At 51.0% G+C, this 26,855-nt stretch overlaps 1 protein-coding gene across 2 annotated transcripts; it reads left to right on the forward strand.

The window, feature by feature from the left end:
- The first annotated feature begins 811 nt into the window (after positions 1-811).
- On the forward strand, positions 812-25,679 carry Tpm4 (tropomyosin 4). 2 transcript variants are annotated; one of them, XM_075986962.1, is made up of 9 exons: positions 812-964; positions 7,026-7,151; positions 11,805-11,938; positions 16,720-16,837; positions 17,778-17,848; positions 19,594-19,669; positions 20,190-20,252; positions 20,333-20,402; positions 24,224-25,679. In XM_075986962.1, the coding sequence occupies exons 1-9, from the start codon at positions 851-853 to the stop codon at positions 24,304-24,306; spliced, it is 855 nt and encodes a 284-aa protein (XP_075843077.1). In that variant the 5' UTR covers positions 812-850; the 3' UTR covers positions 24,307-25,679. The 2 variants fall into 2 exon arrangements, with proteins under 2 accessions (XP_075843077.1, XP_075843078.1); XM_075986963.1 differs by lacking the exons at positions 812-964; positions 7,026-7,151 and adding an exon at positions 7,326-7,552.
- The last annotated feature ends 1,176 nt before the right edge of the window (positions 25,680-26,855 follow it).

Here is a 26,855-nt window from a genome sequence, read left to right on the forward strand (position 1 = left end):
TGTGGTGAGAACACAGATCAAGAGAAGGGGTAGAGAAAGGACTTAGGGGAACGTCTGGGCTAGGCCTAGGACTGGACCAAGAAGGTCTTGCTGCTGGACCTGGAGTCCAGGGTCTGTCTTTTTAGGGGCACTGGCACGGCGGGAAGTGTGTGTGTGGGGGGGGTCTAAGGCCATTTGCTGTTTCTGTAGTACTGAGGTCCACAGCAGGTTCTGAACAAGGAAGACGGAGTTTGTACGAGATAAACCATGGTAGCTGATAGACCAGGCTTCTCGCTTTGGTGAGCTACGTCTGAGAAAAACCACGGTGACAGGAGAGACAGATGTAAGAGAGACAGAAAGGAAAGTGGAAAAGAATCAGAGAAGGAGAGATGGTGCGGGAGATGAGAGTAGAGACAGTGCCAGGTGCAGGCAGGGGACCTAATAGAGACAACTGGCTAAGACCCTCAGGCAGCGCTCCCAGGGCGGGGATGCAGACAGGCATCCCTCCACAGCTGAGGCAAAGACTGAGCCTACTCACACGCTTTGATTCTTCCCTGGAGCCAGGGAAACTGAGGCTGCCAGGTCTAGCCACAAGAATCTCCAGAGACCTGCTGTTGCCCGCCGTCTCAGTGGGCCCCATACCTGCGTCACCACGTTATAAGTAAAGCCTAAATCCAAATAAGGTGAGGTCTTTGGGTAGGTGAGCTGGCCAAGTCCTTGAGAGTGAGCGAGTGGTGGCTGGCCCGGCAGTAGATTTGGGCCTCCTCCAAGACTCGCCCGCAGGAGGGCGGGCGCACACGCAAAGGCTATAAGGCCTGGTCCTCCACCCTCTGCTGCTCACTCAGCCCTGTGCCCACACCACGTAGAAGCCATGGAAGCCATCAAGAAAAAAATGCAGATGCTAAAGCTGGACAAGGAGAATGCCATCGACCGGGCTGAACAGGCCGAGGCAGACAGGAAAATAGCTGAGGACAAGTGCAAGCAAGTAAGAACCCTGTGCCACGCTGGGCTGCTTCCGGGCTTCCCAGTAACTTCTCTGTGCTGATTCCTTCCTGCCTCAGGCTCGGCCTGAGAGTGAGCATCCCAGGAACTCTGGGGCCTTGGCACTGCCGGGAGGGAGGGGATTGATACTGGGGAGGGAAAGGCAAGGTGCCAGTTGGGGAGATGGCTTCCAAGACTGATGACCCACGTTCAGTCCCTGGGATCCACAGAGTGGAAGGAGAGAAGCTCCTGCAGTCAGCTGCCCTCTGACCTCCGCACTTGCACCATGACACTAGGGGGCATAGTTTTCTAACATAGAAAAGCTGAGGGGAGCCCCATTCTTCCCAGGAGGCTGTGGGCATCGGCCCAGGTCGAGCTCTCATACAGCACAGGAGCCGCGCTTAGGCTGTGGTCTCCAGAGCCCCGGGTGTGAAGTATGAAAGGAGCGGGCCTGGCGGTCAGGGTGTGAGTCAGGGCGGCTGTGTGTGAAGGCTTCCTCTCCCTGTGCGTCACCTCCAGTGTGTGCGCACTTTGGTGTGGTGTGCAAACGTCGTGTTTCCTCACTACAGGGTCGAGGAGTGAGGAAGATAAGCCGGTCTGTCTGTCTGTCTGTCTGTCTGTCTGTGTGCTTCTGTCACAGCCACAGGATGATCATATCTTGCTGGGGCTTTAGTGTCTGGGCTCACGTCCATGAGGTCTTATCAGCATGGCCATTGCCCAGTTGTGACAGCATCCTGGAGAGAGTGGCTGTGTGTGGAGAGAGATGACCTGTGACCCGCTACAGTGGCCACAAGTCTGGGTTCCAGGGAGCGGAGCATTGAGTACCCTGTATACCGGGCTCCTGTGACAAAGCCAGAGATCACTTCCATCCAGACAGCTTTGGAGCTGCCAGGAAGTTTGGGGCGCAAATGCCCAGGAGGCCTTGGGGGATTCCCTGAGGAGCCGATGGGGGGAGGGGGGCTCAGCACTCACAGACAACCACTGCAAATTCATTTGTTCCAGTGTTGTGTCCAGAGCCACAGCTGGAGAAAGGAAGACAACTCTGCCCCCCACTCTGTCCTCAGGGTGTACCTACCACAGGGTCACCTAAGAGCCCACAGAAGCATCTGCAGCCTCAGATAAACCCAGAATCCCCCGGGATAGTGACACCACACTCGAAGCCCTGCCCAGACCAGGGGTTAGTTCAGACAGAAGCCTTCATCGCTGTATGCCCAGGGACAAGCACAGTTCTCTGTGCCTTTGTGACCTCCCTGTAAGGTGGGGAAATCACAGAGCCACCTCCCCAGCTCACATGGAGGCTCACGGGTGACAGTGCAGGTGAAACTCTTGGCCCACTGCCAAGCTCGGAGTAAGCACTCAATAAATGTGGGGTTATATCCTGCCCCGCCTGACTTCCCCTGTAGGCCTCCCCATCCCCCGCTGTCCCAGAATTGCCTGGAAGCCTGCGTGTGTGACACATACGTGTAGGCCGGTTCCACCCCTCCTCCTTCCCTGGAGCCCTCCCTGACAACCATAGTGGCCCTGTCCTAGACGGCCTGCCCGTGTCTGTGTGGTGTGTGAACACTGTGTCGCCCAACCCTCAAGTCCTCACCTGAAGGGTTTGGCTTGGGAAATAGAAAAGTAAGTCTGCAGCTCCGTTTCTCATTAAGTTGTGACTGGTTGGTCTAGCGACTCTCCCAAGGGAACCCAGTGCTCAAAAGAGAAGATTCTCACAGTCCCCAGCCAGCTATGTGACCAAAATAGTGACTGTTTGTCCTGCTTCTCGCTGGATTTCTCTGTGTGTGTGTGTGTGTGTGTATGTATGTGTTGTACACGTGTCTGTAGCCCAGGCGGCAGAGGAAGATGCCTGGTGTCCCGCTCTAGCACCCCTTGAGGCAGGGTCTCACTGGCCCTGGGGCTAGCTTGGTGGCCTCCTGTTACCCCACATAGTGCTGGTCACAACACATGCGCAGCCATGGGTTTTTATATGGGTGCTGGGGATTTGAACTCAGATTGTCAAGTCTTCTTCTTCTTCTTCTTTTCTTCTTCCTCCTCCTCATCTTCCTCCTCCTCCTTCTTCATCATCATCATCATTTCCAAGTCTTTTTCTCAAGAAACCTGCTAGGAGTGATCTGGGTTCAAACCCAGGTCTCTCTCATTTTATTTGTGTTCTGTGTTGGGGAAGGGCACATGTGAAGATCTGAGGACAGTTTTTTTGTTTGTTTGTTTGTTTGGGTTTGTTTTTTGTTTGTTTTTTGTTTTTCGAGACAGGGTTTCGCTGTAACTATCAAGCCTGTCTTAGAACTAGCTCTTGTAGACCAGGCTGGCCTCAAACTCACAGGGATCCGCCTGCCTCTGCCTCCCCAGTGCTAGGATAAAAGGTGTGTACCACCACCGCCCGGCAAGATCTGAGGACAGTTTTATGGGTTGGCCCTCTCCTTCCCCTGCTGGGCCCCAGGTCTGAACTCAGGTGTCCCGGTGCCCACGTTCCTTTGTTCACCGTGTCATCTGGTTTCTGACACATGATCCAACCTTGTAGCACAGGCTGGCCTGCAAACGCGGTCCTCCCGTCTGAACTTCCCAAGTGCTGGGATGACGGGTGTCTACCACTGTGCTTGGCTGCAGGCCACCATCTCTGAGCCCTTAGTGAAATCTTGGGATGCTGAGGCTGGCAATGGAGGCTGCAGGGTGGGTATGGATACTAATGTAGATGTCCCTTCCCTAGAGCACCTAACACTGTGTGAGGAAAGAGAGAGCCAATCAGGATCCATTGGACCCAACCCCTGCCCCTGTGCCCACCGGGGACATCCAGCCAGATCCGGTTCCTGGCTGTGCCTGTCCAGGGTGGAAGTAGAATGGAAAACTGGCCTGGCTGTTTCCTGCCCACTCCCAACTCGGGGCAGCAACATCCGTGGCTTTTGACCCTGCATCCTGCCTCTACCTCACTAAACTTTATATCCTATGACCACTTTACTGGGAGGGAAACTGAGGCCGAAGCACAGTAGTTGACCAGGGAAGGCTGCACACCCACACGCTTTGTGCACGAGATTTGGACAGAAGTAAAACAACCCAGTTCCCGCTGGCGTTGTTCTTTCTTCAGACCACCGCCTCCCACCGGTGGGAGGCTTTGGGGTGTCACCAACCCAGTCAACACACTCCTGAGGGGCTGCGGACGGCAGGGGGAGTGCCCACCACACAAGCATGAGGAGGACCTGAGCTGAGCACAGCAGAGCAAGCCTGTAACTCCAGCACTGGGGATCGGGGCTCCCTGCCCTGCCAGGCTAACACACTAGTGGACTCCAGTTTCCGTGAGCGACAGAAGCAGATGCCTGATGTTAACCTCTGTCTCCCACCTGCACACATGAACCATACGCACGCCCTGCTGTGTTCTGATGCTGGGGCCCATGGAGACTTCAGCTGCAAACCCGGGGTGGCAGACTCTGGATGCCAGAGGGAGGAGGCTGGGGATACTAGGGATAAGTGGGCTGACAGCAAAAGGTGTGGCCAGCAGAGCCTCACATTCAAACCAGAGCTGACATCCAAGTTCTACCCATGTGACCCTGGAGTCCAGTCCCCTTTCAGAGACTCAGTTTGCCACTCTGTAACATGGGGCTTCAGTGAGCCCATATGTCTGTCTCAGTTCTTGTTCAAATGCTGTCTCCCAAAACATCAGGAACTCAGTAAAGGCCCAGGAAGGTGAGGGGACGCATGCCTGTCACCTCAGCACTCTGGAGGTAGAGGCAGAAGGGTCATGAACTCAACCTCATCCCCGGCTGCATAGAGAGCTGGAGGATATCCTGCCTCAAAAAACAACTGGGTTCTGGAGCAACGGGACTGTAGCTAACAGCACTGACTGCTCTTGGAGGGCCTGAATTCAGCTGTCAGCACCTGGTCAAACAACTCCCACTTCCTGTAACTCCAGCTCCGGAGGATACAACGCCTGTGCAGTTACCTGGACACACACACACACACACACACACACACCTCTTTTTTAAAAGCATACAAAAAACCCTCAAACTCTCTTTACAGGCTCTGAGTCCAGTGGGGTCCTATCTGTTTCACAGTGAGAGAATACCCATGCGTGGTATACAGTAGATGCTCAATAAATACTTCACAGGTCCAAAAGGAAGATGGGGGTGGGTGAGGGCTGGCCCTGCTCTGGGAGTTGTCTTTAAGGAAAATGACTCACTCTTAGTCAGTCAGCTTCCTGCCTGAGTGTTCAGAGTTCACCAGACCAAGGTTTCCATTCTGCAGATGGGGAAACCAAGGTCAGAAAAAGGGCCAGGAGTCAGATATCTAGATCTGGGAGCCAAACTCCAGGCTCCCTGCCTGGGGGTCAGGGCCCTGGCTCTAGCCTCAAGTGCTAGGGAAGATGGAGTGGCCCAGACACATCCATGATGGTGGCAGAAGTCACACAAGCCAGCTGAGCCCCTCTCTGCTGTGTCATCTGGGACTGGCCCCTGTGTCAGACCTGGCTCTTCCCCCCTGGAGGGTGGGCTTTAATTCCTACCCACTGAGGAGTGCCTCCGGACCTCCCAGGTGGCCCCTCTTACAATGCACTGGAGGAAGAGAAGAGGACAAAGTCTTAACCCCACTCGAGGGAGGCAGAGGCAACAGATCTCTGAGAGCTCAGGGCCAGCCTGACCCACACACTGAGACCCTGTCTCAAAAAAAAAAAAAAGAAAGAAAGAAAGAAAAGAAAAGAAAAGAAAAAAAAAGTGGACAGCAGCCAGCCTTTAATGCCAGTTCTTGGGAGGCAGAGGCAGGTGAATTATTCTGAGTTCAAGGCCAGCCTGGTCTATAGAGTGAGTCCCAGTACAACCAGGGTTACACAGTGAGATCCTGTCTTGAAAAACAAGGAAAAGAAAAAAGAAGTGGGCGGCATTTAATGTTCTCTGGCCTGCTTTGTGCACGCGCGTGTGCACACTTGCACAACACATGTTCAGCTGGTTATCATTTTAGTTAACACTGACTGTCCACAGCGATCAGTCTTGCTGGGAGCATTCAGTACCCAACAAGTTTATCTTGAGAACTGGGTTCCAGTCCTGCGCTGGGTAACCTAGGGAAGGCAGTGCTTCCCGTGAGGGAGTCAGAACAGGATGTCCAGGTTAGGGATGCCCGCTGGGAGCCAAGTATAGCATTAGGGGTGCAGCAGTAGGCTGCACCAGGAGATCCCCTAGAGTAGACACAGGAGTGGCCCTGGCAGCTAGGAGGTGAGATGGAGGCTGGGTGGCTTCCTGAGCCGACCGAAAGAGATGGATGGAACGCCTCAAACGGGAAGTGGGGGACAGACCCTCGGGACAAACAAGGCTAGAGTTTGGAGAAGGTTAAGGGACGTGTTAATTAAAGCAGATTCACGACAAATTAGAGCGCGAACCTGAGTTTGTAACGGAATTGTTCTCTGAAAGGCGAGTCTTCTTCAGCAATGGGGAGCCACGGAAGGTTCTCAGCAGGGAGACGGGCCTGCGCAGCAAACCTGGCAAGAGCCCCATCACCTGGAAGCTGTAGTCCGAAAATGGACATGCAGGATGGAATTTGTAGTGTTTACAAGCAAAGGGAGGCTCTGACGTCCTCAAGAGTGGGGATGCTGTGAGTCCAAGAAGTCAGTAGTGCACAATTACTGAAATGTGTGTATGATTTATTTTTATTTTATGTGTGCGGGTGTTTTACCTGTATGCATGCCTGTGCGGTGGTGTCATGGAGGCCAGAGGAGGGTGTTGAATCCCCTGGAACAGGAACTGGGAATAAATCCAGTGTTCTCTGTAAGAGACCTATCGACATATACTTTTTATTTTCTACATTAATGTGGGGGGCGCGTGTGTGAGGTAGAGGGCAGCTTGTGGGAGTGGGTTCTGTGGATACTTGGTGGCAAGCGCCTTTACCCGCTGAGCCATCTCACCAGCTCATAAAGACTTTATGTTTCTTGGCAGGGCTTCAAACTCCCGATCCCTCTGCCTCAGCCTCCCAAACACTCACTGGGCGACAAGCGTGCACAACTACGTCCATACTTTACGGATAAGAAAACTGAGGCCCAGAGAGCTGGGACCCAGATTCTTAAGCTGACTTGTTCTCCTCTGTGTCCCCAGGTGGAAGAGGAGCTGACGCACCTCCAGAGGAAACTGAAGGGCACGGAGGACGAGCTGGACAAGCACTCGGAGGACCTGAAGGACGCCCAGGAGAAGCTAGAGCTGGCGGAGAAGAAAGCCTCCGATGTAAGTGCAGCTGCGGGCGCCCGCTCAGGCAAAGCGGGGCGGGCAGCGCGGGAGGACCAGGAGCCCTCAGGGCAGCGGTGGCCAGCGGTGCCGACGTCAGCCCCCCACCCCCCGGTGCTGACGTCGCGGGCTGGCCGGGGTGACCTCATCGGCCCGACGGCAGCGGCCGGGGGGCGGGGAGAGGCGGGGGCGGCCCCGGCGTGGCCAAGGCTCACGGGCCCGGGCGCGGCCGCCCAGCTGTCGCCGGAGCCCAGCGGAGCGAGCGCGCCATGGCCGGCCTCAACTCGCTAGAGGCGGTGAAGCGCAAGATCCAGGCCCTGCAGCAGCAGGCGGACGACGCGGAGGACCGCGCGCAGGGCCTGCAGCGCGAGCTGGACGGCGAGCGCGAGCGGCGCGAGAAAGTGAGCGACCCGAGCTGCGCCGTCCCCGACCCCCGCGCGACCCCAGCTTTCGCCCCGCGCTGCAGCCCCGCGCACTCCCGGGCCGCGCAGCGTTTCCGCGCGCCCTCCTTTCTTCCCGGCTCCGCGCGCTTCCAGCTCTCCCTCCCTCCGTCCCTCCGTCCTCCGCCTGGGTCATCTGCACCCCGGGACCCAGAGCGGGCCCTGTACGCTGACCGGGCGGGAAACTGGGGATGGGGCGCGGAGCAGTCCTGCGTGGGGCTCTGCAGGGCGGCCGGGGAGGACGCCGCGCTCCCATTGTCTGCGGCCGGACCGCGGTGGGGGCGGGGGCGGCGCGCGCTCTCGCGTCTTCGCGCCCGAACTTTTCTCGGCGCGTCCCTGGGGTGCGGCGGCGACGTGTCCGCCGAGGGTGGGGTGGGGAGGGGTGCAGGCGTATCTGGGCGCAGGCCTGCAGCACCCTCTCACCTTGTCTCCCCAAGTCCCTGGGAATATCCACTAGGGGCCCTCCGGGGTCGGAGCGCAAGGAGTCTGGGGACCCGGGTGCATGAATACCTCCGAAAGAGGAAGCAGCCTCCTCTTTATTTCTGGGTCAAGCCTGGGGCCGGAGACGGATCTGGATTCTAACCGAGCTCTGGCACCCACAATTCGATTCGCGTTTCTCTCCCAAAAGTCCGATGGAGATGGGTGGCCAGACAAAACCAGGGAGGTGAATTCGGGACGATTCCGGGACTCCGAGAGTCCCCAACCTGGGTACTAGAGCCACTTTTGCTGGCTAAGGAGCCTCTCAGACAAGGGAGAAATGTTGAGGGGACGTCTAGGGACCCTGAAAGCCTGAGTGTAGGGACTCAGGGCTGGGACCCTAGAAACTGCCAGGCCAGGAGGAGTTGGAAGCGCAGGCACCGCCTGGACTCCTCCCAACGCAGTCTGAGCGACAGCCTGGCCCGAATGGCAACCTTGAATCCCTCAAGGGCCGCTTTGGCTGGAGGAAGCCTCAGAACCGGGTGAGAGCTCCACACAGTAGCTGTTCTGGCTTTTCACACTCCAGTCCCACCCTAGACGGCTCCAAAATGGCTCCGAGCCTCCAGCCAAGCCAGGAATTTGGCGGCTCGGGGGTGGGGTGCGGGGGATGCTTTTTGGAAAACTTGGGGTTTCTTTAAAAGTTTTTGTGACAGATTGTGCTTCTCTTCCTTGTGGGGAGACGTCTCAAGTTGATTACAGGCCAGAAGCACCCAGACCAGAAATGGGGTGGGGGGAGCATGTGGTAGACTTCTGGGCCTGTCTCCCAACAGCTGGTTTCATTTAGATTTTTGTGTGATTAACCGACGTCTTCCTGTTCCTGGGCCACAAGTATCTAGCGAGCCTCTTTTACCTTATAAGGGAAACCCTTTGTAGCCCTTGGAAAGCTTTGATTGCAGGAAGGGGCGGAACTCGGGATGACTAGCCTGGAAGGGGGGGGGGGGTGAGTGAGTGAATGAGAGAGAGAGTGTGTGTGTGTGTGTGTGTGTGTGTGTGTGTGTGTGTGTGTGTGTGTGTGTGTCTCGCGTACCCGCATGCGTTGCCATTAATGGATGTTTATGAACGAAAGCTCTTTCGATTTTTAAGCAGTTGAAAATGTGCCAAGATTCAGAATGTGCCTCCTCAATCTAAATTCTTTCTCTTTTCTTTGAAACAACTCCCGACTCAAGAAACTCAATGTGGCTGTGAAAGTTGATTACTACCCCGGGTGTGGCCTTGCACCTCTGCAGACTCTTCTAGAGGCTGGGGCTGTCCCTGAGTGCTACAGTGTTTGCTTAACATGCACAAAGCCCGGGTCCCATCTCCAGGACAGGGTGAACTGGATGAGCTACTCCCAGCACTTGAGGTTGAGGCAAGGAAATCAGAAGTTCAAGGCCAGTCTGGACTACAAGAGACCAGGACTTAGAAAAAAACGCTAGTGACTGCAGATTGCAGATGGGTATGAGGTTCTTTGGGAAACAACAGAAGTTAACAAATCAGCTAGTAGTCCTAGCGCATACTTTTGCTAAATATACTAGAAACTCAAGTGGGCAGGAACTAACCGTGCCCTAGTTGTTGGAATCTGGTAGGCACTGGGATGGTTCAGCTGGGTACAGGTACTTGCTGCCAAGGCTGACCCACATGGTAGGAGAGGTCTGAGACACACAGGCACACATGTTGGGCGGTGCAGTCGCAAACTTGTGTCTGTGTGTTGACAGGCAGCCTGGCCCGTTCAGTTACTTTCCCCACTGTGTGAACAGGGGCAGGGAGGACCCAGACTCCCACTTGTTTGTTTGTTTGTTTGTTGGTTGGTTTTTCGAGACAGGGTTTCTCGGTAGCTTTGGAGCCTGTCCTGGAACTCCCTTTGTAGACCAGGCTGGCTCCTGCCTGCCTCTGCCTCCCGAGTACTGGGATTAAAGGTGTGCGCCACCACTGCCCGGCTTCCCACTTGTTTTTATAGCTGTCCCCATGTAGTGGTTACCCCTGAAAGGGAGCCGATAGCCTAACTTCCTCTGTGTCCCCTTCAGCTGAACCCCATGCACCCAGACACACATTGTGTGTGATGGAATTTCAAGTCAGGTCTTTATGCTGGGCAACAAGAACTTCTAACTGTGTGAGCTCCCCAGCTCTCCACCTCTCTCTCTTTCTGGTATTTTGACACAGGAACTTGCTATATAATAAGTAGTCCAGGTTAGCCCGTAATGATTTATCCTTTGGCTTCATTCCCCTGGAGCTGGAATCACAGGCATATGTCACCATGCTCTGCTAATTGAGTCTCATGTGACCAACTTTTTATGCTCCTTCTTGAGGTGGCCATCCCTAGGTAACTGGCCTGGCCTCCAAGCCTCTGAGGGATAAAGGAAGAAGGGACTTACCAGCCCCAAGTCACTGAACAAAACCACTGCACTGATGGGGCCTTGTGTCCCCACCCATAAGATGGGTGAGACTTGAAGATAAAGCAGTACCAGGGCCAGGAAGATGGCGCGGTTGTTAAAGATGCTTGCCAACAGCTGGGCTGCCTTGAGTTTGAATCCCAGGACACAGTGGAAGGGGAGAACTAACTCCCAAAGTTGTTGTCTTGACTGCTACACAGGTCCCTGCTTCTACACACACACACACACACACACACACACACACACACACAATGAATGTAATTCAGGAAAATAATGACAAAGCAGAGCCGTCAGAGCCCCCGCCCCCACCCCCACAGCCTTTCCCTATGTTAGGGATGAGCCATGCCCTCGCCTTTGGTCAGAGCCCTTAGTCCTGAGAAGCTCAGTCTTTGATAGAGGTATAGAGAGCAACACACACAACCTGCCTCGTTGGCCCCGGGGCTCCTGCTCTTGTGCATGCTGTGAAAGGGCCCCCAGAAAGCCTGCTAACAGGGCAGCTCCAGGGCAGCCTACTTCCTGAGTGTTCACAAGGTCCCAGGTCCCTCTCCCACTAGGAAAGGAGCAACCACAAACAACAGAAAACACCAAAAGTCAGTAGTACTACTTGGTCTGCCCCATGCCCTTAGCACAGCGTTCCTTCCCTTCTCATCCTATCCAGCTTCACGGCCTCTTAGTGGGACCGGACTGAGCCTGTGTATGGGAGCCGACTAGGAACATGCTTAGCCGGGTCCCTTGAGACTCCTACCTTGAGCCTGAGAACCTTCTGGAACTTACTCTAATACTGAGTCTGTTGTAGGTTGTGGGTAGGCCAGCATTAACCTAGATTTCATAGTGGGTTCTGTAACTGAAACTGGCCTCCATCTGGCCATCCTTCTGCCTCAGCCTTCAGAGTGCTGAGATGTTGGGCTGGCCTGGAACTCACAGAGATCCGCCTGCCTCTGCATTCCAAGTGGGCCACCAAGGCTTGGGTTTCTTTCCCGTTGCAGTTAGATTCTTAGTCAGCATGTGATAGATGCACAGGTGGTCTCTCCTACGTTGACTTGCTTGGCCATTAGTCACAGAGTGAATCCCCAAAGTTCTCTAGGAGACGGGGTGCTTAGACTTGCCCATAGTGTCACAGCAGCACCTGAGAGACTGAAGCAGGAGGATCCCTGAGTTGGAGACCAGCCTGGCCAATTCGTGAGGCCCTGTCTCACAGATAATCATTTTTAAAAATCAAATTTAAATTAAGATGAGAGTGAATTCTCTTGAGCCTGGACCCCTGGGGTGGGCTGTGGCTGGGGGTCGGGGTCACGGAGGGAAGGTGGTGGGGGCTGCCGCTCTCCAGCTTGCCATTTCCTAACCTGGCTGTGCCTCTGACTTCGCAGGCTGAAGGAGATGTGGCTGCTCTCAACCGCCGCATCCAGCTGGTGGAGGAGGAGCTGGACCGGGCTCAGGAGCGACTGGCCACAGCCCTACAGAAGCTAGAGGAGGCCGAGAAGGCTGCGGATGAGAGCGAGAGGTAGGCTAATGCATCCGGCTTGGCTCCGTGTGTAAGGGCTGAAATCAGCAGTGCCCGTGTGAAAACCCTACTGTGTTTGCACAGGACACTGGGGCTCGCTGGCTGCCAGCCGACCTCCAGGCTCAGAGAAGGACCCTGTCTCAAGGGGATAAGACAGTCGTAGAGCGGGACACCAAACGTCCTCCTCTGGCCTCTATACGTACAAACAAATTTTAGATGGAAAAAAAATGTTGAGATGGTACTGGTGACCTCAAAGCTAAAGGGAAAGACGATGGGATTTTACAGATGTGTGACAACCCTATAAACACCCCATTTGTGTGGTGACTTTCGGGATTTGTTTGGTTTGTTTACTTGCTTATTTTAATTCCCTTTTCTGTTTTATTTTGTTCGAAGCAGAGTCTACCTATGTAGCCTAGGTTGGCCTCAACTCCTAGCAACAACCTTCCTGCCTTGGCTACCTGAGTGCTGGGATGACAGACACTCTCCCAATGTGCCATCCTGGTTTTGCTGTTGTTGTTGTTGTTATTTTGTTTTGATGATGGCCTAGGAGAACACATTCCAACAGGCAGAGAAAAGCAAAAATGAGCAGGTGGGGCTGGGGCCGTAGTGGTCTGCTGCTTCCCGGGGAAGCCACAGTGGCTCATCCCCATTCTAGAAAGGAGTTCCTAGATGATGGTGAGAAAGAGGAAGTAAAGGCAGAAGGGGAGGTGCAGCAGTGCACGTGTTTTGTTTGTCGTTTGGTTTGGGGTTTTTGGTTTTTTGGTTTTTTTATTTGGTTTTTAAGACACGATTTCTCTGTGTAGCCCTGGCTGTCCTGGAACTCACTTTGTAGACTAGGCTGACTTCAAACTCAGAGATCCGCCTGCCTCTGCCTCCTGAGTGCTGGTATTAAAGGCGTGCGCCGCCACCGTGCAGTTAGCAGTGCACATTTTTATTCCAGAACCAGGGAGGTAGACGTGGGGTGATCTCCGTCATTTGCATAAATGGCGGTCCCCATGACTGGCAAGCTTCAGGCTTCCGGATCATGGCAGCTGATTGTGCCGCTCTAGTGATATCTGCTTCCACAGGGAGCTCTGTCCCACTGTTCCCCGGAGTGAGTGACTCTGGTGTCTCTGCTTAGAGGGATGAGGGCACAGTGCATAGCTACAGAAGCTCCAGACATGGACAGTGTGGCCAGCTGGCCCAGCACTGAAGGTTTACCAGTGCAGGCTCCTGCCAAAGAACTGAGTTCAGACTGCACTGCACTCAAACCAGACACTAGACACCAACTAGGAGCTGGGCTGCTCATGCCTATGGGCTCTGTACTCAACACTGGGAAAAGTGCACTTGGGCTGACGGGGTAGTCCAGTGGGTAGAGGCACTTGCTGCCAGATCTCATGACCCGAGTCCAGTTCCTGGGTGGAAGGAGAGAACCAAGTCCTGCCAGCTGTCCTCTGCCCTCCACATCTGTGCCATGGCATGTACACACCCTTGAACACACACAGGGCCCATACTGGGCAGCTCACAACTGTATATAACTTCAACTCCAGTGAACACAGTACCTCTGACCTCTGTGAGCATCTGCAGTCACACACACACATAATTAAAAATAATAAAATAAAGCTGGGCAGTGGTGGCGCACACCTTTAATCCCAGCACTAGGCGGAGGCAGGCGGATCTCTGAGTTTGAGAACAGCCTGGTTTACAGAGTGAGTTCCAGGACAGACTCCATAGCTACACAGAGAAATCCTGCCTCAAAAATAATAATAATAATAAATACCAAAATAATAAATAAAATAATAATAAAACCCAAAAACAATAGGCCAGTGAGATTGCCCAGGGGGTAAAGACACTTGCTGCCAAGTGTGACATCCTGAGTTCATTTAGTGCTTGGGACCCACAATGTGGAGGAGAACCAACCCCTGCAGGTATTTTCCAACTTCCACACTCATGCTGGGGCACATGCACCACACACAAATAAATGTAAAATTATAATAAAAAATAAATCCGGTGTTTTATCATATTCCACATTTTAATAATGTGTGTCACCAAGCCTTGTGCCCAGCTTCCATCTGGTTGTTTGGTGTGTGGTGAGTCCAGCCTCTCCTGAGACTCGCTGTGTAGACCAGGCTGGTCTAGAACTCACAGAGAGAAATCCACCTTCCTCTGCCTCCTCAGTGCTGGGATCAAAAGGTGTGTTCCGTGCCCCACTGCTCCTGGCCTCTTTTTTTCCAGTTGATTATATTTCGCTTGTGTGCCACAGATGTGTGGAGGCTGGAACATCTGGCAGTACTGGTGGTGACAAGCGCTACCTCACTGAGATACCTCTCTGGCTAGCTCTCGTTTTTTGAGACAGGGTCTCCCAGTGAGCCATACATCTGGTCAGCAAGCTCCATGGATACTGTCCCCACCTTCTTGGCAGTGGTTTTTATGTGGTGCTGGGGAGCAGGACCAGGTCTCATGCTTGTGTGGAGACCTTGACCCACCACCATCTCCCTGGCCCCACAGCGTCTCTGATCCACTCCAGCTGAGTTGTTCTGACCGCCCTAGGACATCCTCCTTTCTGACCTGGGTGTACTTTTGCGTCCTTTATCTGAAATGATTGGGGCAGAACGTACTTAGGAATTTGGTTGTGTCTAGATTGGGGGATATTTGCATAAGCATAATGAGATATTTTAAACAGGGGGGGATCCAAGTCCAAACAGAAAGTCCATGAGTACCCTAAGCCCCTTCTACCCAGGACCAGGGTCATTTCATGCATTTCTACTGCTCACTCCTAACAGCAGCCTGGTGCGTGAGGAGTTTTCCATCTGTGCTGTGACTGTACTCACGGGTTCGGGTTGTGGGTTCTTAGTGGAGAACTCTTGCTTACGGTTCACATAGCATTGAGCATGTCCAAAAAAAAAAAGTTTATTTTGAAAGTCAGGCATGGAGGTACATGACTTTCATTTTTGAGCACTTGGGGCTGTACAGGTTGTGCTTGCCTTCCCTGTAGTCTTTGTAGTGCAGCTTGTCCATTGTTTCCATTCAGCCCTGGCTCTGGAAGCTTCGGGTAATTCCCTTCCATCCCTGCATAAACATTCTGCCCATACCAGGCATGGACACGTTCTTTCAGTTCTGTGCCTTTGTGTGCTTTTGGTTTTTGTTTTGTTTTTCTGGTTGGTTAGTTGGTTGGTTTGGAAGTTGTCTCTTTGTTCTACACAAAGTCTTACTGTCTAACCCTGGCTGACCTGGCTCATAGGCCCCTTGCCTCTGCCTCGAGGTGTGCCACTCTGGCTTTACTGTCTGCCTTTCTTCTTCTTCTTCTTCTTCTTCTTCTTCTTCTTCTTCTTCTGCTTCTGCTTCTGCTTCTGCTTCTGCTTCTGCTTCTGCTTCTGCTTCTGCTTCTTCTTCTTCTTCTTCTTCTGCTTCTTCTTCTTCTTCTGCTTCTGCTTCTTCTTCTGCTGCTGCTGCTGCTTCTGCTTCTTCTTCTTCTTCCTTTTGTTTTTATTGAAACTCTATATACTATGAGTTATAGAACTCAAAGGCCCGTCTCAGTCTCCCAAGTGCTGAGATGACAGACATGGGCCACTGACCTGCCAGGCTCCTCCAGTTCTCTCCTTACCCTTAGCTAAGCCTCGTGCAGATGAGGGCTCTAGAAAGCCATCGGTGGCTCTCAGTTCCGACTACACCTGCTCCTCAACATTCCCGCAGGTGTCACTCCATAGTGACTGCTGATGTTCAGGCTTGTCTTCAGTGAGAGGAAAAAGAAAGGGGTGCACCCTGAGGAGCAGGACCAGCTCTGCTGCTTAGCAGCTTCATAACCTTGAGCCTTTCTTTCCCTCAGTTTCTTTTTTTTTAATATTTATTTATTTATTATGTATACAATATGTCTGGCATATATGCCTTCAGGCCAGAAGAGGGCACCAGACCTCATTACAGATGGTTTGTGAGCCACCATGTGGTTGCTGGGAATTGAACTCAGGACCTTTGGAAGAGCAGGCAATGCTCTTAACCACTGAGCCATCTCTCCAGCCCCCCTCAGTTTCTTTTATCTGTAAAGTGGGGATAGTAAACCCACCACATGGAGTGATTGTGAAGTCCACCAGACATGGTGATGATGTATGCCTGTCATTCTAATGTTCCCTAAAGCTGAGGTAGGTGTAGCCCAGGCTAAGTAGCAAACCCTGTCTTCTAAGAGCTAATGAGAGGGGTGTTGCGGGTAGGATTGGAGCTCAGTTGACAAGAATGCTTGCACAAAGCTGGTTCAGTCCTCAGCACCACATAAGTCAGGTGTGATGATACAAGTCCATCGCCCCAGCACTGAGTAGGTCGAGGCAGGGGGATCGGGAATTGAAAGCCATTCTTGACTGCTCAGTGACTTTGAAGTCAATCTGGGCTATGTGAGACCCTGGCTCAAAAAAATGAATGAATGTGGATCTGGGGAGGTTGTTCTGGATTAAGTGCTTGCTGCCCAAGCCTGAGACCCCGAGTTAGTATCCACATCCTCACACAAAAGCGGGACGTGGGTGGGTGTGCCTGTAATCCTGACACTGGAGAGGCAAAACCTGTAGGATCCTGGGGTTCCATGGCCAACCAGTCTACAGAGAGCAGCAGGCTCTAGGTTCAGCGAGAGACCCGGCTCAAAAAGATACCATGAGCTGGAGAGGTGACTATGCAGTCAGGAACACCGGCTGCTCTTGTAGAGGATCTGGGTTCAGTCCCAGCACCAGGTGGCTTCTCAATGAGATGAATATGGAAGTTGATGGGTGTTGGGTGGAGGCATTTGAGGACCTGGCTCTGACACCCCACCCCGTTTGCAGAGGCATGAAGGTGATAGAGAACCGAGCCATGAAAGACGAGGAGAAGATGGAGATCCAGGAGATGCAGCTCAAAGAGGCCAAGCACATCGCCGAGGAGGCTGACCGCAAGTATGAGGAGGTGAGTGAGACCAGTGGGGGTGGCCACAGGAAGTGGGAGGAAGTGGTGCTGCCGATAGGAGCCCAGTGGAAGGCCGCAGTCAGGACGATTCCCTCTGTGGGAACATCTGTGTCTCCAGACACAGCCACTTAGCTGGGAAACTATCTAGACGGGTGCCAAAACAAGCCCTGTGACCCCTTGTCTGAGTGATTGGAGACCAGCTCATCAGCTCACTCCTCTTGTTCCTCAAGCTAGATATGAGGCCAGTGGGCAAATGCTGGGGTCATGGCTGCCCGTCAGGCTCTGCTGTCCCTTTTTTATCTTCTTGGACGTGGGATCTCATACTAGCTCGGGCTGGCCTGGAATTCCTGATGCCTGGGCTGGCCATGAACTTTTGACTCCGTGTCCACTGCCTCAGCTTTCCAAGTGCTGGGATTATAGGTATGAATCGCTGTGCCTAGCTGTCTTGTTTTGGTTTTCCTTTTTTTTTTTTTCTGAAAAAGATACTTCTGTAGTCTAGGCTGTTCTCCCTATGTAGAAGAGAATACAAGAATGGCCTCTGAAGTCCTAATCCTCCTGCCTCCATCTCCAAAGTTAGAGAAAGGGTCTAAGGTATCTCAGGCTTGCCTCTAACTACCTTTTATATAGCCAGGGGTAACTTTTAATTCTTGATTTTTTTTTCTTGCCTCTGCATCCCAAATGCTGGGATTACAGGCTCTCATGCTTGGTTTTATTTTGGGGGGCCTCCCAAACAGGGATGAGCGTGTCCACCACACTGGGCTCTAGTCCTCCTCCCTCCATGTTCAGTGACTCAGCTCTACCTTCTTGCCTGCCTCACTTTGGGGAACCTGACATTTTCCGTCCCTTGCAGGCTCCAGAGCTCTTAGATCTGGAGGGAGCGGCATCTGAAAGAAATGGCCCATGGTGGGGTGGATCTCAGCTGGCCCTTCTGTCTCTGTAGGTAGCGCGGAAGTTGGTCATCCTGGAGGGTGAGCTGGAGAGAGCAGAGGAGCGTGCGGAGGTGTCCGAATTGTAAGTGGCAGAACGGGGCTGAGCTGCTCATCCGGCTCCAGGTGGAGGAGGGAGAGTGGGCTGTGCTCGTAATTGCCTGCAGCTGGGGCCTCCGCTCAAGGGCTTGGGCAGCAGGGTTCAGGGCTCATTCCTCCTTTTTTGCTTCATCAGCTGACAGAACATGATTGATGGTTCTTACTACCAAGGGAACCTTTGCCCACCAAGATACTGGGAAATTGAGTTGAGACCCCAGGGCAGCCTAGAGGCCCCGAAATTTCCTTCTCCCAGCCAAGACTACTGTGTTTTGCTTTGCTTTCTGTTTCTGTTTTTGATTTTTTGATACAGGGTCTCTTGTAGCCTGGAACGCCTGATCTCCCTGCCTCTGACTCCTGACTACTGAGATGACAGGCACACACTACCACACTGAGCTTATAATTTTTTTTTGTTGTTGTTTTTTTTGTTTTTCGAGACAGGGTTTCTATGTGGCTTTGGAGCCTGTCCTGGAACTAGCTCTGTAGACCAGGCTGGCCTCGAACACACAGAGATCCGCCTGCCTCTGCCTCCCAAGTGCTGAGATTAAAGGCGTGCGCCACCACCGCCCTGCTGAGCTTATAATTTTTTTGTTTTTTGAGACAGGGTTTCTCTGTAGTTTTCGAGCTTTTAAATTTTTGTTCCTCACAGTTTATACATATATATATACAACACACACACATTTTACTTTGATTACATCACACCTCCTACACCTTTTATTCCCACTGCCCCTTTCTAACTTTCTTCTTGTATGTGACCTGCTACAGTTATTAGATATATATATTAGTATGAGCATGGCTGGGGGTTATTTACCTGAGCAAAGCAACTTGCTGAAGAGCTACCCCATTAAAGAATGCATCTCCTCCACCCCCAGAGACCATTAACTACTGATAGCTACTTGAGCAGGGTGGGCCTCATGAGCCCATGCCTCCTCCATGATGGAATGTTGACAGCCCCATCCTGTGCAGGTCTTGGGTGGGTAGCCACTGCTGCTGTGAGTTTGCAGTAGCCCTGTCTTGTGCAGAAGACAGCATTTCACACCTCTCTTCCCCATCTTCTGGCTCTTACACCCTCCTCTCACTTCACCTCCTCAGTGTTCCTTGTTGGCTGGTTTTGTTTTTGAGACAAGGTTTTACTATATAGCCAGGCTTGGAACGTGGACTTTCCTGCCTTTACTTCACTTATCCAGCCAGGCCATGTGATCTTCACAGAATGCTGTCTGTAGATGGCAGGCGCCCCACAAGCGGTTCAGGGGCTTTGCTTCTGATATTGGTATTGGTGCTTGACACATTCCCGCTGGGGTAGCTCAGCTAGAATCCCACAGGTTCCAACAAACAAAACACCTCTCCCCTTGGCCTTGGAACAGGGATCCAGCTCCTCAGAGAGCCCCGCAGGACTGGGAGCACCCGGGTTTCACAGATGCATTCTAGGCTTGTCCTGGAGTGTCCGGTATGAACTCCAAATGCCATCTCCCACCTCCTGGCTTCATCTCATATGTACACCTTCCTGAGAAAGCCTGGCCAGTCACAGATTTCACAAGTCCCTATTTCCTCATCCCTGGCAGGTGCCCAGTTTACTTTACAAACCCTCCAAGTGCCCTCCTGCCCTGCCACTGCCTGTACCTGGCAGGAAAGGGTTTGATAAGCTCCCGGCATTCCTTGGGGAGTGGGGGTTTCTTGGAAGAGAATTGCCTGCTGTAATATGAGAAGAAACACAGATCTTTTGTCTTGGTGCAGAAAGTGTGGTGACCTGGAAGAGGAGCTCAAGAACGTCACTAACAACCTCAAGTCACTGGAGGCTGCTTCTGAAAAGGTCAGATGGAGGGGAGCTTGCTATGCATCGTTCTGTTCTTCAGTCCAGGCGACCTAGCATGTGCCGGGGTGTCGGCATGCAGACCTTTGCTAATGGGAGCCTTGCTGAGGCAGGCTCTCTCACTGAAGCTCATCTATTTGGCTAGTCTAGGTAGCCAGCTTGCTCCAGGAATCCCATGTCCACCGATGGGCTGCCACAACCACCCAGCTTTTATGTGGACGCTGGGGTCTTCACTGTTCACTGCCAGGCTACGCTTCACTCACTCAATCATCGCCCCAGCTCCTTCCCGTTTTGAAAGTCTTTATTTAGTGTGCATAAGTGTTTTGCCCGCGTGTATGTCTGCACTGCGGGGTGTCAGGTCTCCCGGCACTGAAGTTACAAATGGCTGTGAGTGTCCGTGTTGGTGCTTGGAACTGAACACTGCCCCTCTGTAAAAGCATCCGGCGCTCTTAACCTCTAAGCCGTCACTCCAGCCTCCTTCCCCCTCTTTTTAAGACCTGCCTTTTGGTTTCTCCTACAGTATTCTGAAAAGGAGGATAAATATGAAGAAGAAATTAAGCTTCTGTCTGACAAGCTGAAGGAGGTGAGTGTGGCTACGCCCAGCCATGTCCTACATTTTGAGGGGCTGATCTGAAGCAAAGTAGTGACTCTCTTCTTCCCTAGGCTGAGACCCGAGCTGAGTTTGCAGAGAGGACAGTTTCCAAACTGGAGAAGACGATCGATGACCTGGAAGGTAGGAATCCCCACCTCCCTAAGCGACATGTGGAAAGCTGGGTGAAGGAGTCTGTGGAGGGACAGACTGGCCTTTGTTTCCAGAGAGGTCTTCAGAATTCTCAGAGATGCCTTGCATTCTTTAAATGCCTCCAGTTCTTGCTGGCTTGTCTCCCAGAGGCAACGCTTATCTTAGTGTGAAGAAAAGGAAAAAAGGGGCCTACAGAGCCTCGGTTCCCTGGGGCAGCACACAACTCAGCATTTATTATTTTTTTCTTCAAGATAGAGCACGGAAATTCCAGACACTTGGGGTTGGGATCTTCCAGGCTGTCTCATCCAGGAAGGGAGGGAAACTCACGCTTCATTCTTCATATCCCTTATCCATATAAGGGAAAACGTTCCCTTCCAAAGGGTGACCTATGGCAGGGTGACATCATTAAATCGGCAGAAGTCATCTTGGGCCCAGTGGTGATGGTAGTGGGGGTTATTTATCTTGAGACAGGGTCTTATAGTGTAGACTAGGCTGGCCTTGCCTCTGCCTCCCAAGTGCTGGGATTAGTCGTGTGCTACCAAGCCCAGCTCACCATTATTTTAAGAGCTCATCTAGACTATTCCAGTTCAGAGACCTCTTAGTAGTCTGTTGGTTTGACACGGGCTCAACTCTGGCTTAGTCACACTGTTTTCTCACTTTGCTCCTCCTGTTTGTTGCATCTCACCCTTCCATCACCCTGTAGACAGAGTGCCCAAAAGCTCAAGTAAATAGTTATCATGAAGGATCTGAACCAGCCCTCAATGGCAAGCCTCTCTGAGGGCACACCGTGAGCCACCCTGGGTCCTAGCCATCTCCAGGGACCCACCTCCTGGTATGAACATTAGCCTTTTCCCATGTGTCAGACTCTGACCGAAATGACAACAGGCATCTTCATCTTCTGTCCCTGCCACCTAATTTTTGAGCTGGAGCCATGTGCCTTTGACCATGGCTGGGACGAGAGGTAGAGGCTTTCTTTACACGTGATCCTTTTCTGAAAAGAATTCCAAAAGCCAATCTGGTAGGGGTCCTCAAACACAGCAGTAGTACCCCTGAAACAGGGACTTTTGTTTGTTTGGTCAGAGAAGTGCTGGCTTTTCAAGCATAAGGATTTGCATTCAGCTCCTGTAACCAAAGTAAACAGACTAGGTGTGTCTGGGCTTGTAGTGCCGGTACCAAGGAGAAGGGATTTGCTGGCCATGCAGTCTAGTCTCCCGAGTGAGTTTCTAACCAGTAACAGACCACGTCTCAAAAAACAAGATAAGGAGGCTGGAGACATGGTTAAAACCACTTGCTCTTTCAAATGACTCAAGTATATTTCCCAGCATGCAAATGAAGTAGTTCACAACTACAGGTAACCCCAGCTCCAGGGGATCTGACACCCTCCCCTGGCCTCTGCAGGCTCCTACACACATCTTCACAGACACACACACACACACACACACACACACACACACACACACCAATTTTTTAAAAAGGTGAATGACATCCGAGGAAGAGCAGCCAAGGTTGACCTCATTTCTCCTACACTGCCCTCTCCACCATCAGCCTTCCCATTCACCCTAACCCAATTTGTAAGCAGGATGGTGCTGGCGCACGCCTTTAATCCTAACACCCAAGAGACAGAGACAGGTGGAGCCTGGTCTACAGAGCAAGTCCAGGGCAGCTAAGGCTACACAGACACCCTGTTTTGGGGGTGGGGTGAACATTTTGTAAATCCTGCCCTATATACCTTGTCTTGCATACGCCCTAGGATAGTTTATAGAGACCTTGCGAGTGGGTGGGGTGCTTTTGTTGTTTGCTCTGTGTTTCCCCAAGATTTTTCCAGACATGAATAGCCTCCACCCTTTGAAATAACCATCCCTTCCTGTCAGTCTAATCATTCTACTAGAGCCCTGCAAGCGCTTCTACAGACCTGTGCCTTAGAGCTCAGCTCTTCCTATTGTCTGAGCAGCACTGAGAGTCTCAAGGATAGGGAGCACTTTGGGACTGGTGTGCGGGGGCCTCTTTCATCTCAGACCTAACTAACAACATGCTGGAGGAGGGGTAGGATTGACGGTAGAGGACCTGGGTTGTATCCCATCTTCATTACTGGAGCTGTGCCACCTTGAACAAGCCACTTAGCTTTTCCATTAAACAAACCTGCAGTCTGGATTACCAGGAGAGCTGTCTTAAGAACACAGGGCAGCTAGCTCCGAAGAGCACCCAGTTAACAAGTCTTCACCCACCCTGGGTGGCCAGTCACAGTTGTTTGTCACAAAAGCTTCGGAGGCTCTAGAGAGGCTGACTTCTTCTGCAGTCTGACCTGTTTTTCTTTCTGAGAATTTCCAGGTTGATCCTATCACAGTTTAGGAGAGGCCTTTCACTTTCTTCCAGTATTTTAATGACTCCTGGCTAGGTCCTTTACCCGCCATTGCTCACATGAAGCAGTTTTCTCTCGTGCTTGGTCATGTAGAGCTCTCAGTGGTTTTACAAATTATTGTGTTTATTTATTGGGGGTGAAGGGGGCACACAGAGGGATCAGGTTTATCTTACCATGCGGGTCCTGGGGATGGAGCACAGGTCTTCAGGCTTAGCAGCAAGGAACCTTGGCCATCTTTTTGTTTTCTTTTTTAAAATTTATTTAACCAGCTCAGTTATTGAATATTTGCCTGCAGTCTGACTTAGGCTTCAGTCTTATGTCATTTTCCTGGGATTTGACTCCATTGCCAGAGGCATACAGACAAGGAATTATTATTATTTAATGCCTGGGATTAAAACAGTAATCCTCAGACGCTCCAAAGAAAAAATGGGTTATGGGATCTTACATTTTCTTAACAAATGTACTAAGTCACCTGTACCTAGGGCCAGAATCTTTTATGTGTACAGCACCTCCTGAGTTCTGAAGCATGTCCCAGTTAGTTCTCCTAAAGCCTGGATCACACACACTAGCTATTCTATTTCACAGATGCACAGACTGAGACCTAGAAAAGTTAAATGGCTCACTCTAATGGTACAACTCAGGGCTTCGGTCCAAGAGCTGTGGCTCAGGAACTCCTGGGTTTAGCAAAGGAAAATACAGGACAGGAGGTCAAATTTGAGTTTCATCAAGGCAAAGAATTTCTTTTTTTTTTTAATGGGGGAGGTGCTCATGTAACACAGTATGAGTCGCTTCTATAGATGAATCCCAGGAATAAAACTGATCATGGAAGTGGGGACACACACCTTTAATCCCAGCACTCAGGAGGCAGAGGCAGGCGGATTTCTGAGTTTGAGGTTAACCTGGTCTACAGAGCGAGTTCCAGGACAGCCAGGGCTACATGGAGAAACCCTGTCTCAAAACAACAACAAAACCCTGATTATCAGGTCTGGAAGCAAGTGCCTTTTCTTGATGAAGAATCCAACCAACCCAGGATTTTGCTTTGGGTTGGGGTGGTGGTGAAACAAGGTCACTTGTAGCCTAGGTTGGCCTTAGCCCAGGATAACCTTGGACTCTTTAGCCTTCTAGGTGCTGGAGTGTACCACAAATCCAGGCATTTGAGACAGGATCTAACTACACAGCTCTGACTAGCTTGATACTTGCTGTGTAGCTCAGGTTGGTCTCAAACTAAGAGATCTACCTGCCTCCTGAGTGCTGGGATTCAAATAATGCACTACCATGCCCAGCCGTATTTTATCTTGTCTGGGCCTTGATCTCTATTACTCCATGATATTCTGTGTGATTAGAACACAAAGTACTTTCTCAGCTGTGATTTCCACTGACAGTTTAAGTCCCACCCCCCTTTAACAAAAATACTTATTAATTCATTTTTCCTTCCTGTCTTAATCCTTACCAGAAAAACTTGCCCAGGCCAAAGAAGAGAATGTGGGCTTACATCAGACACTGGACCAGACACTAAACGAACTAAACTGTATATAACCCAGAAGAAGAGTTCTGTTCTGAGACCAACTCGACTCCAGACAGTGTGCCCTGTCTTCCTTTCCTCTCTTGTCAGAAGTTCCTCTTGTTACTGTGTCTCCACCTTGCTGGAAATGCCAAGCAGATAATGAATTCATGACCAAATATTTTGTATCAGACAAGCTTTGAGCACCAGTTAAGTTTCTTTCCTTTTCCTTTCAAATGGCACCAGCTTCTTCAGCTACTCTTATTCTTAAATTGCATTTATTCTTAAAATAGGCAGGGAATTTCACACCGAGTGTAGTTGCTTATGGCTGAGAGCGTTTGGTTCCTGGGAATTAGTCAGCCCCACACTTTGAAGCACAGGCTCATGTATCTGATAGGATCTGGTCGCTGTTGGGGAAGTTATGGGAGGCTGGGGGTTGTCACAAGAAAAAGTGTGAATATTTTCCACCCAGAGCAAAAATTAAAAACGAGCTACTGTGAGAAGTAAAGCCATAGTGAGATTAGCCCAGTCATGCCGAGTTGGCTCCACATTCCACTGTACAGGACAAACTTCCTTTAAGCATTCCGTGAGGATGCTGGAGTGATTGCCCATGTGTTTTCTGATAGATCCTGATGCTGTCCCATGCACATTTTCCTTTCTCTCCAAAATTGTGAGAAGCAAGTGTCCTATTCCAGGGCTTGTCTGCCGTGGTCTAATGACATGCTCACAAGGGAACATGGCAGAGTCCAGTCCTTTCCAGATCAGTCATGTCAAAGACTGCTAGCAAAGCCAGGCACAGTGATGCTCACCCTTAATGCCTGGTCTACAGAGTGAGTTCCTGGGCTACACAGTGAGATTCTGCCTCAAACAAAAAGATTGCTAGCCACGAATATATTGAGCAGACATTTTTAACAAATGTTGGGCAACAAAAAGTGTCTCCAGCAAAATGATAGAAATTGGTTTAACTTCATCTCCATTGTTCAGGGAACAACAAATAGAAGCTTGACTTTGCCAAGACTTGAATTCCTTCGGGAACGACACTAATAAAAGCCCAAGAAACTCCTGATTGAACTGGATGTGGAGTATTCTGTAGGCTGCACATTTTTTGGCTTTGTTGTAGTTTTTGCTTTCTCAGTTAACATCTCAGACTGAAACATTCCACATTCCCTAGCAGTGTGGGGACAACTCAAGTTTACAATTCCAACTGAAAAACCACCCTGCTTCTAGCTTAGCTGAACCCCTGCCCCTCACTCCTATTTATTAAGCATCACACTACCGGGGAGGTGAACTTTTAGCAAACTGTGCAATTGAATAAAACCTACTCTGTTCTTTAGATTCTTGCAGTTGTATCATATGTGATAATATCACTTTTTCTACATTTTGGTCAAATAAATTTTTACATAAACAATGTGTATGGGTTTATTCTTTTTTAGTTCTTTGGCAATTTTGTGGTTATATGTAATACATTCTTGTTATTACACACACACACATAGCCTTATCTCCTTCCCACACCTTTACCTCCTACTTCCATCCCTACCAGTCTCATTTAGTTAAACCAAGGCTGTCTGTTTGGAACTTTCCATTTAAGCCTGGTGGGATCATCAGTGGGTACACAACTATTTCCCCTTTTCCTGAATCTATCATCAAACTAGTTCCATACTGAGGGATGGGGTTCCCAGGCCCCTCTTCCTCCAACACCTGCCTGTTGATTGTCCCATTTTTGTGCAGATCAAGTATGGACATAGTAATTCAGTTATGATGATGGCTGTATCTTGCCCAGACGCTATCTTTTCCAAGCCCTTCTCCATTCTGGCTCTTACATTGTTTCCAACCTCCTCTACAGTGTTTCCTGAATGGTTAAGCCCCCTTTTTTTTTAGTTGTGTAGATAATTTTAAATATCTGTTTATTGTGCATTGAAATGTATACCATGGAGAGTATATGGAGGTTAGGGGACAATCCAGAGTAGTTGGTTCTCTACTCACCATCTGAGTTTTGGGGTCTTCAGGCTTGGCAGAAATTGTCTTTTCCCACAGAGCCCAGCTGTGTATTTTAAGACAAGCAGGCACACAAACCATCTTATTCAACAAATTTTAGTAGAATGTAAAGTGAAAGAGACTGCCAAGAGCTCAGCAAGTAGCTTCTTTGCCTTCCACTGTGACTTCATGGTACAAAGATGATAACCACATTTCATTTTAGAAATACGGTGACTGGTTTTACAGACAGGAAGGCAAGGTGGGAGAATGTCACTCAGGATAAGACGCTGGCAGGATGGCGCAGGGTAAACGTGCTTTCTGTGTAAGGCTGACCACCTGAATTGGATTCCTGGATGCCACTGTGGAAGGTGAGAATAAACTCCCCAAAGATGTCCTTTCAGGGCTGGAGAGATGGCTAGGCAGTGTTCTCAGCATCCACACTGGGCAGCTCACAACTATCTGTAAACCTGGTTTCAGAGGATCCAACAACCACTTCTGGACTCAAGGGCATTTGTACTTATGTGATACATATACAGATAAATAGGCATACACACATATACATGAAATGGAAATAAAACTTGTCCTCTGAGCCAGGCAGTGGTAGTACATG

Source organism: Microtus pennsylvanicus, chromosome 9, assembly GCF_037038515.1.
Source record: "Microtus pennsylvanicus isolate mMicPen1 chromosome 9, mMicPen1.hap1, whole genome shotgun sequence".
NCBI lineage: Eukaryota > Metazoa > Chordata > Mammalia > Rodentia > Cricetidae > Microtus > Microtus pennsylvanicus.